Here is a 12,942-nt window from a genome sequence, read left to right on the forward strand (position 1 = left end):
ACAGGTAAGTACAAAAAGACATTGATAAAACAATGGTTGATAAAAAAAAAAAAACACCATGATTTGTAAGACAAAATTGTTTTTAAGTGCAGTGAGCTGGTGGACACCTTCGATATGAATGACGTTATCATATGTAAAATCAGTGCGATTTAGCGTCTCCTAGATCGGGTTGGAGCCAGTCACACACGATGCCGGCCATCTCATCGGAATAATTGATTACGTATGCGTGTTGGTAGCCTTTGTCGCACAATACAGACTCTGCTTCCGGTACGCACTTGCTAATATCATCATAAAACGACGTCGGACACCAATCGTCGGTTTTGCCGAAGTACATGTGCAATCTTTTCGCGTTGTCCTTCAACGGCTGTAAAATCACGTCAATAATATTAAGTACTTACCTATATAATTTCACGAAATTAAGAACAGTGAAAATTCTTGTTGCTTACTATACGCAAGACGTATTACAATAATGATTAAAATACATTGTTTTAGAAACACGGGTATTCTAGAATTTCGATCTCCTGCAGGTTAATGTATAGGTGTAAGACTATTATCATTGGTTATTTTCATTAAGGAGCAGAGTATTTATTGAACAGTGTTGACTTTTAATAATTTATAATTTTTCCACACTACTAATAAATTAATGAACAAAAAATGCCATTAATATTAAATGTATGAAAAAGTGAAAATATATTATATATTTCTTATAAATCTATAGTAGCTATAATTAATTTTCAAGTAATTACACTGCATGGCTACATAAGAACTATAAGTTTCAATTAACAATTAACTAGTTATTTGTAAATTAGTAAATTGTTAGTTTTTATACATAGGTCCGTACGTATTTAAAGAAATTATTTAATTAATCTGTAAGTTCACATTACATTGTTATCATGGTTATTACTTATTTTAATAAAATATTACAATAAATTTATGATTTATATATAACATCATCATAAATTTAAATTATTGCTACTTACTAATAATAAAAATAATACAATTTGGAAACACAAATCAACATTGTAAAAAAATTAATATAATATTTTAATTAGAATTTAAAAAATATGTTTACTATATTATATGATTATATTCTTTTTTTATTATTATTTGAACTCCCACAAAAAAGGAAAACTACGTTAGTATTAGTTCTCATAAGTACTGATATATATTTATCTCTAAGATACAATTTTTTTAAACGGCGGCAAAGTATTATATACCTAAACATGGGACGTAAATCTTTTTGGCTTCCTATAATATGTAAAAAGAAGAATTATAAAATATTACTTAAGCTATTTTTTAGTAGGTTTGAATAAAATATAGACGACTGTTCAGATACTACTTATAATTTATATAAATAATTTTGTTCAACCGTAAACTAACAATCATTTCGGGTTTTCTATTCATCATCAACTATCTATTGTAATGATTCTTTTCAACACGTCAAAAAAAAAAAAAAAATGAAGATGGCGAAGTACACAATCGAGATTCTTCATAGAATTCTCAGAAATCCTATTAGGCACTTTTATTGTCTACGTTTTTAACTCGGTGTATTAATAAAGCATACAATTTTTTAAAGGTGAACAATTTTTAAATTATTGTTGAACAGTTAAATAAGCTTTTCTACATCTATGCGGTTTATGCAACAGTGTACATTTTATCTACGCGAGAAGAACATTAATAGATTTTAGATAATGTAATTCAATTTTTTATTCTATTTGTCAATTGATAGAAAATATTACTAAATTTAATTGAAAATTCAAAACGTTTAATTTGGTAAAACCTTTATTCTATATAATCTACCAGACACGTAAATAGGTAAATTTATTACAACAAACCTTGCAGTCCAAATCGTATACTTTATCCATTTCGTCTAATGCCATTGAAAATACGTTGCGTAACACCATTGGATGAACCAAATGCACTGCTGACCTTATAACATAGTCATCGACAAACCTTCCTTCCATGATTAATAGTGTTACATTTACCAAAAATTTTTTGATAAAAGCCGGAAATGAAATAAAAATCTAAATAAATTAAAATTTTTAAATTATTTTAAGCATTATAATAAATAGGTTTTTTTATCTTGAACAATTAAATATTTAAACTATTAATAGGTTATATTTTAAACTATAATATGCTATCGGTGTTTTAAAACTCGAGTAAAAAAATTAATTTTTTCCTATAGGTACCTATATTTCTAACAATATCATAAGATTAGTAGTTGAAAACGTAAACATAATTAATACTTATTGCCAATTCCTCATAATATATTATGTTACTTACCGATGTGTACCTTTATATTTATCATTAGTCATAACTTATAAGTTATAACCCATATACGTAGTCTTACTAACCCAATTAATTATTATACAATTTTTCTTTTTAATATTCATATAATTTAAAAACTTTGTTTATGTATAATGAAATATAACATGTAATAATATACTGGGTGATTCTTTTATTGAACACTCATTATTTCAAAATCTATTAATGTTTTTGAAAATATTTGTTTCACATAATTTCTAGGTTGAAATATAACAACATAATTTTTAAGAATTAATACTTTTTTAAGTTTTGTATTTTATTAAATACAACGTATATTTTTTAATTCATATTTATACCAGAATATTTTTTGAAGTAATACGATGTATACAAATTTAAATCCAAACAAGTATTTTTTGAGTAATAACTATTATAAATAGTTATAAGTATTTTAAGTTTACGTAAATGAATTTTGTTGGGGATACCCGTACCACACCACTCCAATAATCTTACAACACAAAATCTAATCGTCCAAATTTCGATTTTTAATGTAAAATATAAGTTTATTTTTTTTTAATATTATTTTATTTTGACGAAATTATTCAAGAATATATAAAGGAAACTATTTAAAATAATAACAACTATATTATGATTTTCAATAATGCAACGTATAATAAATTTATTACAGGTATTACCTATATGATAATAAACTTTAATTTATACTATAAAATTATAGTATTATAATATATATTAATATATTGTTTATTATTAAATATTAAGTCGTATTAAATAAAATAAATATAACAATATTGCATAATATTTTAACTTATAAAATGTAATTAATTTAATACTGTATAAGAAAAATGTTTATTTATCAGTTTTCAATGAGGAATAATCAACAAAATTAAATAATTATTGTTTATATATCAGAATTATTTTTAACTTTAACATCAAAAATTTTAAAGAAACGTCCCAGACTTAATAGTATAAAAATTGTTCTTATTATTTTTTTAAACACACACACACACACACACACACATATGTGTATATATTATTTAAAAACATTTTAATATTTTCAACAGTTATATGAACTTTTTAAGTAAATAAAAAATTTTGGGTTCTTGGTATTATACATTTTTTAATTTTCTGGAATTTTATCGAACCAGAAATGTACTTCAAAAATAAAAATTCTATTAAAGAATTAATTTATATCATGTGATGTTCAAGTTTTAAATGCCAGGTGGTATCTTAATGAAAATCATGCTATGTATGTCTATACTGTATATGAACGTGCTACGGACACCAAAACCGATTTTACCGGCTTCTTCTGACAAGGAATTTTTAAGCGCTATTCGAGGGGCTTAAAGTAATTCATGCGAACAATAATATTCTAGAATCCATATTAAAAATCCAAAACCAGTATTAAGCCAGATGTTTATGACCCTTTGATTGTAAACCTACTCAAATATTACAAAGTTATAATATCTATACTCTATATCAGGCATGTCAAACTCAAAGTATCAAGTTGGCCAAATAAAATGAATAGTTTTCGATGCGGTCCGCACATGAAAATTTAACAAAAATAAACAAATATTTTCTACAAATTTTTCAATTTTATTCTTTACGTTTACGAAACACAGCAGATACGACTAAATAAAAAAAGGTTATCTTATCAGAAGATAAGACAGAGTAATAATGTATACCAAACAAACCATTCTCTAAGAATCTAAGATAAGTTGTGACACGGCATTAATATTTTATTATTCATTTTTTCTTGTCCATTAATGTTGGTAGCCGCGGGCCATAAAAAAAAAAGTGCTGAGGGCCACATGCGGCCCGCGGGCCGAGTGTTTGACATGCCTGCTTTATATGAACGAGTTTATCAGACGTATATACTTTTATATAATAAGAAGTTAGTTTATAATGTAAATTGCAATTTTCATGTATTATTCTATGTTCGATACACTTTTCTGTCATGAAAAGTGATTATATAAATTATATAGAATAATATATAATATATATAATTATATATTATTATTATGATTATTGATTATATGTATATTAATAATCGAAACAACAAAAATCTATCGAAAGAATTAATTAATATGCCTACTAATTATTTTGAACCATCATTTTATAACGCATATTGATATGTTCGTACAAAATTAAAATCTGTAATGTATTCTACATCTTATTAATTCTACAATGTTAGGAATGCAATCAATATTATAGTTTATTAATATTATATTAACCAATAACTAATCCTAATAATTAAGAAATTCAATATTAATGTAATAGTGAATTTAATATAATGTATATATTAATTAATATATACATTATTTTATAATAATATTATACCAATATAATATACTATGAATAAAGTAAAAATTAAACGTTAAAAACACTACGCTAGTAAAATTTAATAATTGTTTTTATCATATCTTACCCAAGATAAAAATATTGTGATGGATAGAAAGTTGGATGTAGTAAATATAAGTTTACGCCCGTTTGGTGTCTCACGCATTTTTTGTAGAGTGGGAAACAGGAACACTAAACGTTTAACAGACAATCTCTGAGCCATTGCACTGTCCTTAAGCAATTCTGATATAATTTTCGAACCGATTGAATGACCCACTAAATATAGATCACAATTATCTGGCACATACTTCTCGATAAATCGTAATTTATGCTCTACTTGTCCCTTTAGCGTGTATAGATCAGGATACTTTTTAGGGTCAGGGATTGTAAGTCCCAAATTCGAAGGCGGAACTTCATGACCTAAAATTATAAATGTTTAAATATTATAGCTCACTTGGATAAAAATATTAATTTTCATAGTTATTAAAATTCTATCACTGGCCCTCTAAGATTTTTAATACAATTAGTGCCGTGATTTATTACATAGTTGACTAAAATTCAACTTCCCACTGCTTGAAATTCCATACATTTTTTCCATAGGTCACCCCATCCTAATTAATTTACATTTATTATAAACTAAAACAAATTTTTTAATGTAAAAATAAATGTTAAAAAAATTATTAATATTTATTAAAATTAAATATACTAGTGAACACAAGTTGGATTATAGAGCTAATAAAGAAAATAAAAAAACATGCAGTATAATTAACTTTTTGAAGTGTTTAACTGAATACATAAATGAATAAATTATAATTATAAAAATTATAAAACTAAAATGCTCCTAAGTTTATGCTAATTGCAAACTAATAATTAATTAAAAACTTAAGAAAACTACCATAATAATAATAATAGTTAATGAATTAATAAACAAATCTACATGAGTAATTTGGACAGATTTCCACGTGATAACTTAATTATGAAATAGGTTTTACTGAAGATAATGAAGTTAATATTATACATTTTTTAAATAGAACTTGCAAATCAGGAAATTAATAATAATTTGATGTGTTTATGATAAAATTTAATAAATAAAGATTTTTTAATAAATATTTTAATAGATTGCTTCAAATTAAAAATTATACATTTAATAACAATTTATACTTATATTGTATAATATAATAACTATGAAAAGGCTATAACATGAATTTCGCTCAATGACAATAAAGTAACAGATGTTATTTTTATAATGCACTAATTATATGTTTACTAATTGTATGTTTTTACATTAAAATAATATGATACGCAGATAATTTAATCAAAAAAATCTAATAAAAAGTTTAATAAAAAAGAATATTTTGTTAAATTATTTTATTTAAATATAAGTAAAAAATAATAGTTAATTATAGTTAGTATTTATAAACTAAACATTTCACAAAAAATTATTTTAATTTATAATAATATTATGCTACTATGATAGCCTAAGAAGGAAATATATTGATTACCTAATGAACTTTTTTGACTAGATTGAATTTTTATTAACAATAGTTGTGTTATCTTAAAAGTTAATCATTGAACTTTGGATAACATTAATTTATAAAGCACTCGTACGTACATAAAGTTTATTAAAATGTATTATTTGTTTAACATTTAACAATGTAATAAAAGAAGTGAAAATATAAGCAAATATAAGTATAATTAAATATTTTTCACGTAATATCATATGCAGCTTTGTTCAATGGTGAAAATACAATATACATAATATTATGTTCAGTTGTAAACATATTTAATTATTTTAAAAGTCATTGTGCTACAAAAATTCATGTTATTCAACTATTATTATTTATTTTTATCGTATATTGTATATCTACTTATTGTCGTATATAACACATGGAAGTTTATAAACTATTCAAATTAGTGTTTTTTATTTATTTACTTTATAGCGTATAAAATATTAAACAAATTATGAAATAAAAAAAATAAAACACAATCTAGGTACCTATTACCTACTTCATAAACTAATTAAAGAGCAATATAAATTTTAAACCATATATACCGAAACTAAAAACATGCATACACATTATACATAAACGATAATAAAATATACTGTAAGTATAAACTGATACTGTATATGTGTGTGTATAATACATTCAAAAATACAGTAAAGTAAAACGTGTATTTGTTTTAGTAAAATTGATTAATACTTTTTAGTTAATTATACAAGATTTATAAATGAATGAAAATGTAAAGATTTACCATGCAATTCTAAAAAAATAAGTGTTTCAATATACCTATTTAAAATTTAAATATTTATAGTCCTTAAAATTTTAAAATAACTAGTGTAAATATAAGTCCGTTTTAAGCGCTCTGTTGATAAAAAACTTTTTTGAAAAACTGCATTTATGTTTTTGATACATTTCAACTGTAGTTGAAACAGTTTATAAACTACAAATACCTATTTCACAAAACTCCAAATTGTTTTCATTCAGCTAAGAATAAATTAAATCTTTATCAATAATAATCTTAGAATTAATTATTATTTGATGAATATCAATATGTTTAAAAGAAACCACAATTAGGCACCAATTTTAAAGTTTTCTTATTCGTTAATTCGAAGTTAAAAATTATAAATATTTCAGGGGTATACTTGAATAGATGACTTACGTTAAAATGATTATAATAATAATTTAGTTATATTATAATAGTTAATATACACTGTTTTACTAAATAATTTAATTGCGAAAATACCAAGCACCTTGTTGAAAATTAAAAAAAACGTAAAATAATAAAAAATTAAATTTGTACCTGCATGCGATAATACCCAGACAGGAACATTGAGGACACGATAGACTTCCTGCAAAAATTTTTCATAGAACTCTGTTACTCCTGGGTTGCCGCACACGCATAGTACTACTCGTTTTAATTCATGTTTGTTGTCCTCGTCGATCGGCTGGCCCCAACAAAGCACTCGAGTAGCCACGCCGTTAACATCTACCCATAGGTCTGTCGCTTTCATTCTACAGCCGCTGTCATCATCCGCAGTTGTCGACCTCATCTTTGCAACTGTGGCTGCCGATCCTCCTGCGGCCGCTGCAGTCATCTATGACGAAATGATAGTGCAATTTTATTTTATATGATAGTCAATAGGCTAATACATGCACACATACACACTAACAGACATTTATAAAACACCTATTGTATATGTATATGTATTCGTATATATATATAAATATATATTTTTTTATAACGGAACAATCATTTTCTCAAAAAATCTATGTTAAAAGAATATTTTTTAAATTTTTTTTTTTTTCGTGATTATTGAAACTTACATTCTTGTAGTAAAATATTTTTCTGAAAATTTTTATTCATGATGTATCTATATTGAATCAGTAGATATCTACTTAATTAACTTAAAGTATTTAAAGTTTAGAATAGCAGAATATATAAAGGCGTACACAGCTAACATTTTTTAAATTACGACTCTAGTAAATACCATTCATCTACATTTTTAATTAGACGAGAGTAAATATTAAACAGTAGTTTTTATTGGTTACATTTTTTAGAATGTAAACAAAAATATGGTTAAAAAAAAATAAGCCATGTGCATCATAATTAGAAGGAGGATTTAAATGCACAAAAAAACCTCAAATATGCACTTAAAATTCAATCAAAAATATTTTATTTAAAATTATGTTAAAATTAAATATTTGTTTATGTATTTATTAATTAAATATTAAAAATAGCATTTTGTTGTCTTCACTAAAAGTTCTTTAAGTTTCTTTATCTTCAATCTATAAAATATTGAATAAAAATTGGCATGATTTACATATAATTTTACACGTAACGAACGCACGAATGCACGTTTACTGACTGATTGGGGCGTATGTGGAACAATTGAACTAGATTCATATAACATGAATTCATATATATATTATATTTTTTTTTTATTAGTTTCAAGTATTTAACTATTATGGCTCAAAAATTATAAGAAATATATATTATATAATACAATTTATTTTTGTGTTGGATATGGTGTATCTCAACTTTGGCGATAACGTCCGGTCGTAATTTAGTCGATATTGTGTGGGGTTAAAAATGTAAAAATATAAGACGTAAAATATACATGATGAAAATAAAAATATGCATTAAAATGTGCAAAATAAGGTAAAAACGTTGAAATCTGTAAAATATGCAAAATCAAATTAGTGTTATTTTAATAAGAATGAATCTAAATCTGGAACAATTATCATTAGATTTCAAAAAGCTCATATATAAATATATATATATATATACATGTATTTGCACATAAATCTGTTATCTATTTATAACTAATATTTTTAATGTTAATTTTTAATTTATGTTGAATGTTGATAGAATTTTTATATCTTGGCAAAATGCTTGAAATTATTAATACAAGATTTCTTAAAAACTATAACCACAGAAATACAACGTCAAATAATAAAAAAATTAAAATCGATATGTATATTAAACCCTCAAAGACGATTTCCTCTATAATTTTCGAAATAGATGTATTTAAGATCTAAGATTAAGATACGTAATTTAAAAACTATAAAAACGATTTTACACGAAAGCGTTTTATCTATGTTACACGTAGGTCTGATAAAGAAAACAAATATTAGGTATAAAATGTATTATTTTGAACGTTAAAATTATTATGCATTAGGAAGACGGAGACAGGTAGATAACACAAGCGGATGTAACGTCCTTTTAAAAGATGAAATAACCATTTGAAAAAAATAATTAAACACCTGGAGAGAAATAATAATTGCATTATTATAGGTAATCCCCAACTGATATATTTACATAGAAAAAATTTCAAAAACTATCACTGTTATGATCATCACGACGATGTAACAGTATAAAAATATTGTCAGCGGGGAATCAGGTTAAATAATGTGAATTGTGAATTGCGATTAATAAACATTATTAAGCGTTAATAAGTGTCGCTACACGCATAAAAATACCTTACGACTCACGTTAAACATAACTTGAAGTTACTATAGCATATCACATGTAGGTAACCTAACCTTAGTACCTATACTACCTTCATATCTTGTATCATCTATAAGTTGAATATTTTCAGAATATACCTACACAAGAATGGCCGAACGATGACATGTTAGAATTTAATAATATGATCTAAATACTTATAATGGTATAGAAATAATGAAAGATCGAAACATAAAAAATAGCGATTTTATATTTTTCAAATAGGTGCATTATACAAACATTACAAACGCGTAAAATCGGCGTTTCACGCGGCGAAGACACTGCAACACACAGCACGCCGGCAAACGATCATCAGCTGTTTACTCGAGAACGTGATCTCTCGCCATTACAACACACGATTGGAATTTGGATCAGCGCCGGACATTCACAACATTCTGAATCCTTATCACGCATACGCTTGGGATTCTTAATATAAAAACATAGTTTCTTATCAACGATTTCTATACCCACCGGCCACCGGCTACCAGACCAGAGTAGAGTCGTAAATAATGATGCGTACACAACATATTCAATATTCGTATTTTTTTAATAATAAATACATAATACATAGCATTTATGTATACTACACGTAGTATAAGATCACATTACGATCGGTATGTCCACTGGTTATTTGTAAGTAAACAATTGTTATGTTTATCATTACAAAATTACAGTTAACATAATATAATGATAATAATCCACAACAAGTAGTTTAAAATTCTTCAATATATCCTCAATAAGCTACTAAGTATAAGTCAGTTTTATTGACCCGTGATATTTGTAAGGAAATTATGATGTAATACAGGTACTTCATAAGATTATTTTCTTAGGCCGTGATTTAAGTCCTGGCGCATACGTGAGAAGAAAAGCTTGGGACGTTGATAATCGTCCCGGCGAAGATCTTATCGACTACCACGCGCTGTTATCTCTTATCACACGAAAAGAAAATCTACGCTTATCATTTTAATTCAGCGATAAGAGATATCATACCCAACAACCGGTGCGCACCGTTTATGTAACGGCCGACACGTCGACTATCGTGGACGTAAAAATTACGTTTTGTTCATCATATTATTTTAACAATATTGTCGATTCAACAATAGATTGGTCGTAAACGGTACTCACGCCTTGATGGTAATAATGGTGGTGGTCCGTTCCGATTCCGTCGTGTCTTATCGATAATCGGCAGACGGAAACGATGTGCGCGTTACGGTACCAACTGGCAACGGAAAGACGTGGATAGAGTGAGATGGCGGCGACACGAATACACGATACAATACTGCCATTCGGCCGTGGTCGTTGGTTGCCGGCGACGGCGTTTTCGCGCTCGCTGTGAACTCGTCATCGGTTCTTGCCTTTCACTACGAGTGCGACGCTTCGTTTCAGTGCGACCTCGACACCCGTGCTAAATTATTGCGTAATATTTTTATTAGTTGTTATGATTACAATATTAATATTTAGTATTTACGCGACAACGTAAATTTGCTGACCAACCTATCTACTTTCACAGTTTCGCGACTCATAATAACCGGACGACTGTTATTATTTTTCATTACGCAATGGCAATAGACGTGGTAATAATTATTGCATAGGTATAACGCGTTTGCTATATTTTACAATATATGTAATAAACTAATAAACGAATATGCGTTGCTATAGCCTATGTGGTTCCACGTAGAATTTATACATAAATATAATTTTGAAATTGAAATTACTGTCGTTGCAGTGTTAACACAAATTTTATAAGATTCAGGTTGCAACAACAAACAAAATGTCGAGTGTGAGGATTACTCATCGCATTAAGCATTATAATATTTATTAATTATTATTAACATATTATATACTAGGTACCTACCTATGTTATTTTAGTTATAACCTATAGCCTATAGGACATAGGTAAACACAATATTGAATACAAAAATTAACTATTATTCATTTACTATCGTGTTTTAACTAAATATTTAAAATTATTCTTGTACCTAATAAAAACGAATAAAAATGTCGAGTTATGTTTATTATTATGTACCTACTACCTAGTACTTATACCAATAAATTACCAACTGTACAAAACATTAATAACTAAATATATCCAAGTGACCAAGTATAAAGTATGGGTTTCAGAAATTATATCGACTTAACATCTAATGTTTCAATACCTAATTATTTAATTGCGACATCTATTTGAGATGTTTTAATATTATCTGAATTGAAACATGCATTTCTAGAACATTGTATGAATAAATTACTCAAATTGTTTAATTTAATACAATTTCGTAAAATTTGTATAGGGACAAAAATAATAAAAATTTTGCAAAACAATAGATTTTCAAAATATGGTTGGTATACTGATATTGATATATTTTTTCAATTTATATTTAAATGCACGAAAATTATTTAAAAAATTTGAATTAACTAAAATAAACTAATATGGAAGTAGTTGTGTATAGTAGCAGTTTTTACACATGTATGTAGGTTACTTTAGAACTTAGATAAACCATTATATATTTTATGATAAACATAAATTATTATTTATTTTAGGTATACTAAATAATTAAATAATCCAAAACCTCTAGATATATATCATTTAAAATAATAAATAAGATATACTTTTACTTATTTCGTTACTAAAATGCATTTTGAATTGTTCATATAATATTATACTTCTTAAGAAAATAGATATGTTCAATAATATCGTATTGATATTGTTAATAATATTTATTTTAATAATAATTAAAAAAAAATAAATATTATTAGTTAAACTTTATATACCTACATAAAGCTAAAGTTAACTACATAATAACTGAATAATAATAGTCAGTAGAATATTTATTTTATACTTACTATATACAACTATTGCATGGTTACAATAATTAAATATTGCAAATTCAATCACTTAAAAATAGGCTTATAAAATTATATCATTAAAATTCTTATGTATTCTGCTTAACTTATCACAGAAATGTTTCATCATATTTATCATGGTATTTTATTACGAGAGGGAGAGCTAACAGGTACAAATAAATTATAATTTAATTTTATGATTTGAATAAAATTATATTAATCTATAATGATTATATGTATAGGTAAATATACCAATAAATTATTATCTATTTTTGATTTGTTATTTAATGTGCGTGTATGACTATTTCAATATATTTGTTGATGGAGAAACTTAACTAAAATTATTAAACTTAATTAAATATATTTTCGTATGAATATACTATAATATGTAATTATTGTAGGTACCATGACGATGATGCGATATCCGTGCGTGCATCAATATGTCAGCATTGGACTCACTTTGTTTTCTCTCTG

General features: G+C 25.7%; 1 protein-coding gene across 2 annotated transcripts; it reads right to left on the reverse strand.

The window, feature by feature from the left end:
- Positions 1-30: 30 nt before the first annotated feature.
- On the reverse strand, positions 31-10,954 carry LOC112591140 (lipid droplet-associated hydrolase). 2 transcript variants are annotated; one of them, XM_025334856.1, is made up of 5 exons: positions 10,753-10,954; positions 7,423-7,717; positions 4,709-5,040; positions 1,836-2,024; positions 31-364 (listed from the first exon to the last, which is right to left on the reverse strand). In XM_025334856.1, exons 2-5 carry the CDS (start codon positions 7,715-7,717, stop codon positions 140-142), a joined length of 1,041 nt encoding a protein of 346 aa, XP_025190641.1. In that variant the 5' UTR covers positions 10,753-10,954; the 3' UTR covers positions 31-139. The 2 variants fall into 2 exon arrangements, with proteins under 2 accessions (XP_025190641.1, XP_025190632.1); XM_025334847.1 differs by lacking the exon at positions 10,753-10,954 and adding an exon at positions 9,868-9,969.
- Between the last annotated feature and the right edge of the window lie 1,988 nt (positions 10,955-12,942).

Source organism: Melanaphis sacchari, unplaced genomic scaffold (genome assembly GCF_002803265.2).
Source record: "Melanaphis sacchari strain LSU unplaced genomic scaffold, SCAv2.0 Contig0_pilon_pilon, whole genome shotgun sequence".
NCBI lineage: Eukaryota > Metazoa > Arthropoda > Insecta > Hemiptera > Aphididae > Melanaphis > Melanaphis sacchari.

Coding starts and splice junctions, on each gene's coding strand:
- LOC112591140 (XM_025334856.1), bottom strand. CDS start 7,717: ATGACTGCAGCGGCCGCAGGAGGATCGGCAGCCACAGTTGCAAAGATG. Junction 5,041..7,422: donor CTGGGTATTATCGCATGCAG/GTACAAATTTAA, acceptor TTATAATTTTAG/GTCATGAAGTTCCGCCTTCG. Junction 2,025..4,708: donor TCACAATATTTTTATCTTGG/GTAAGATATGAT, acceptor TAATTTATTTAG/ATTTTTATTTCATTTCCGGC.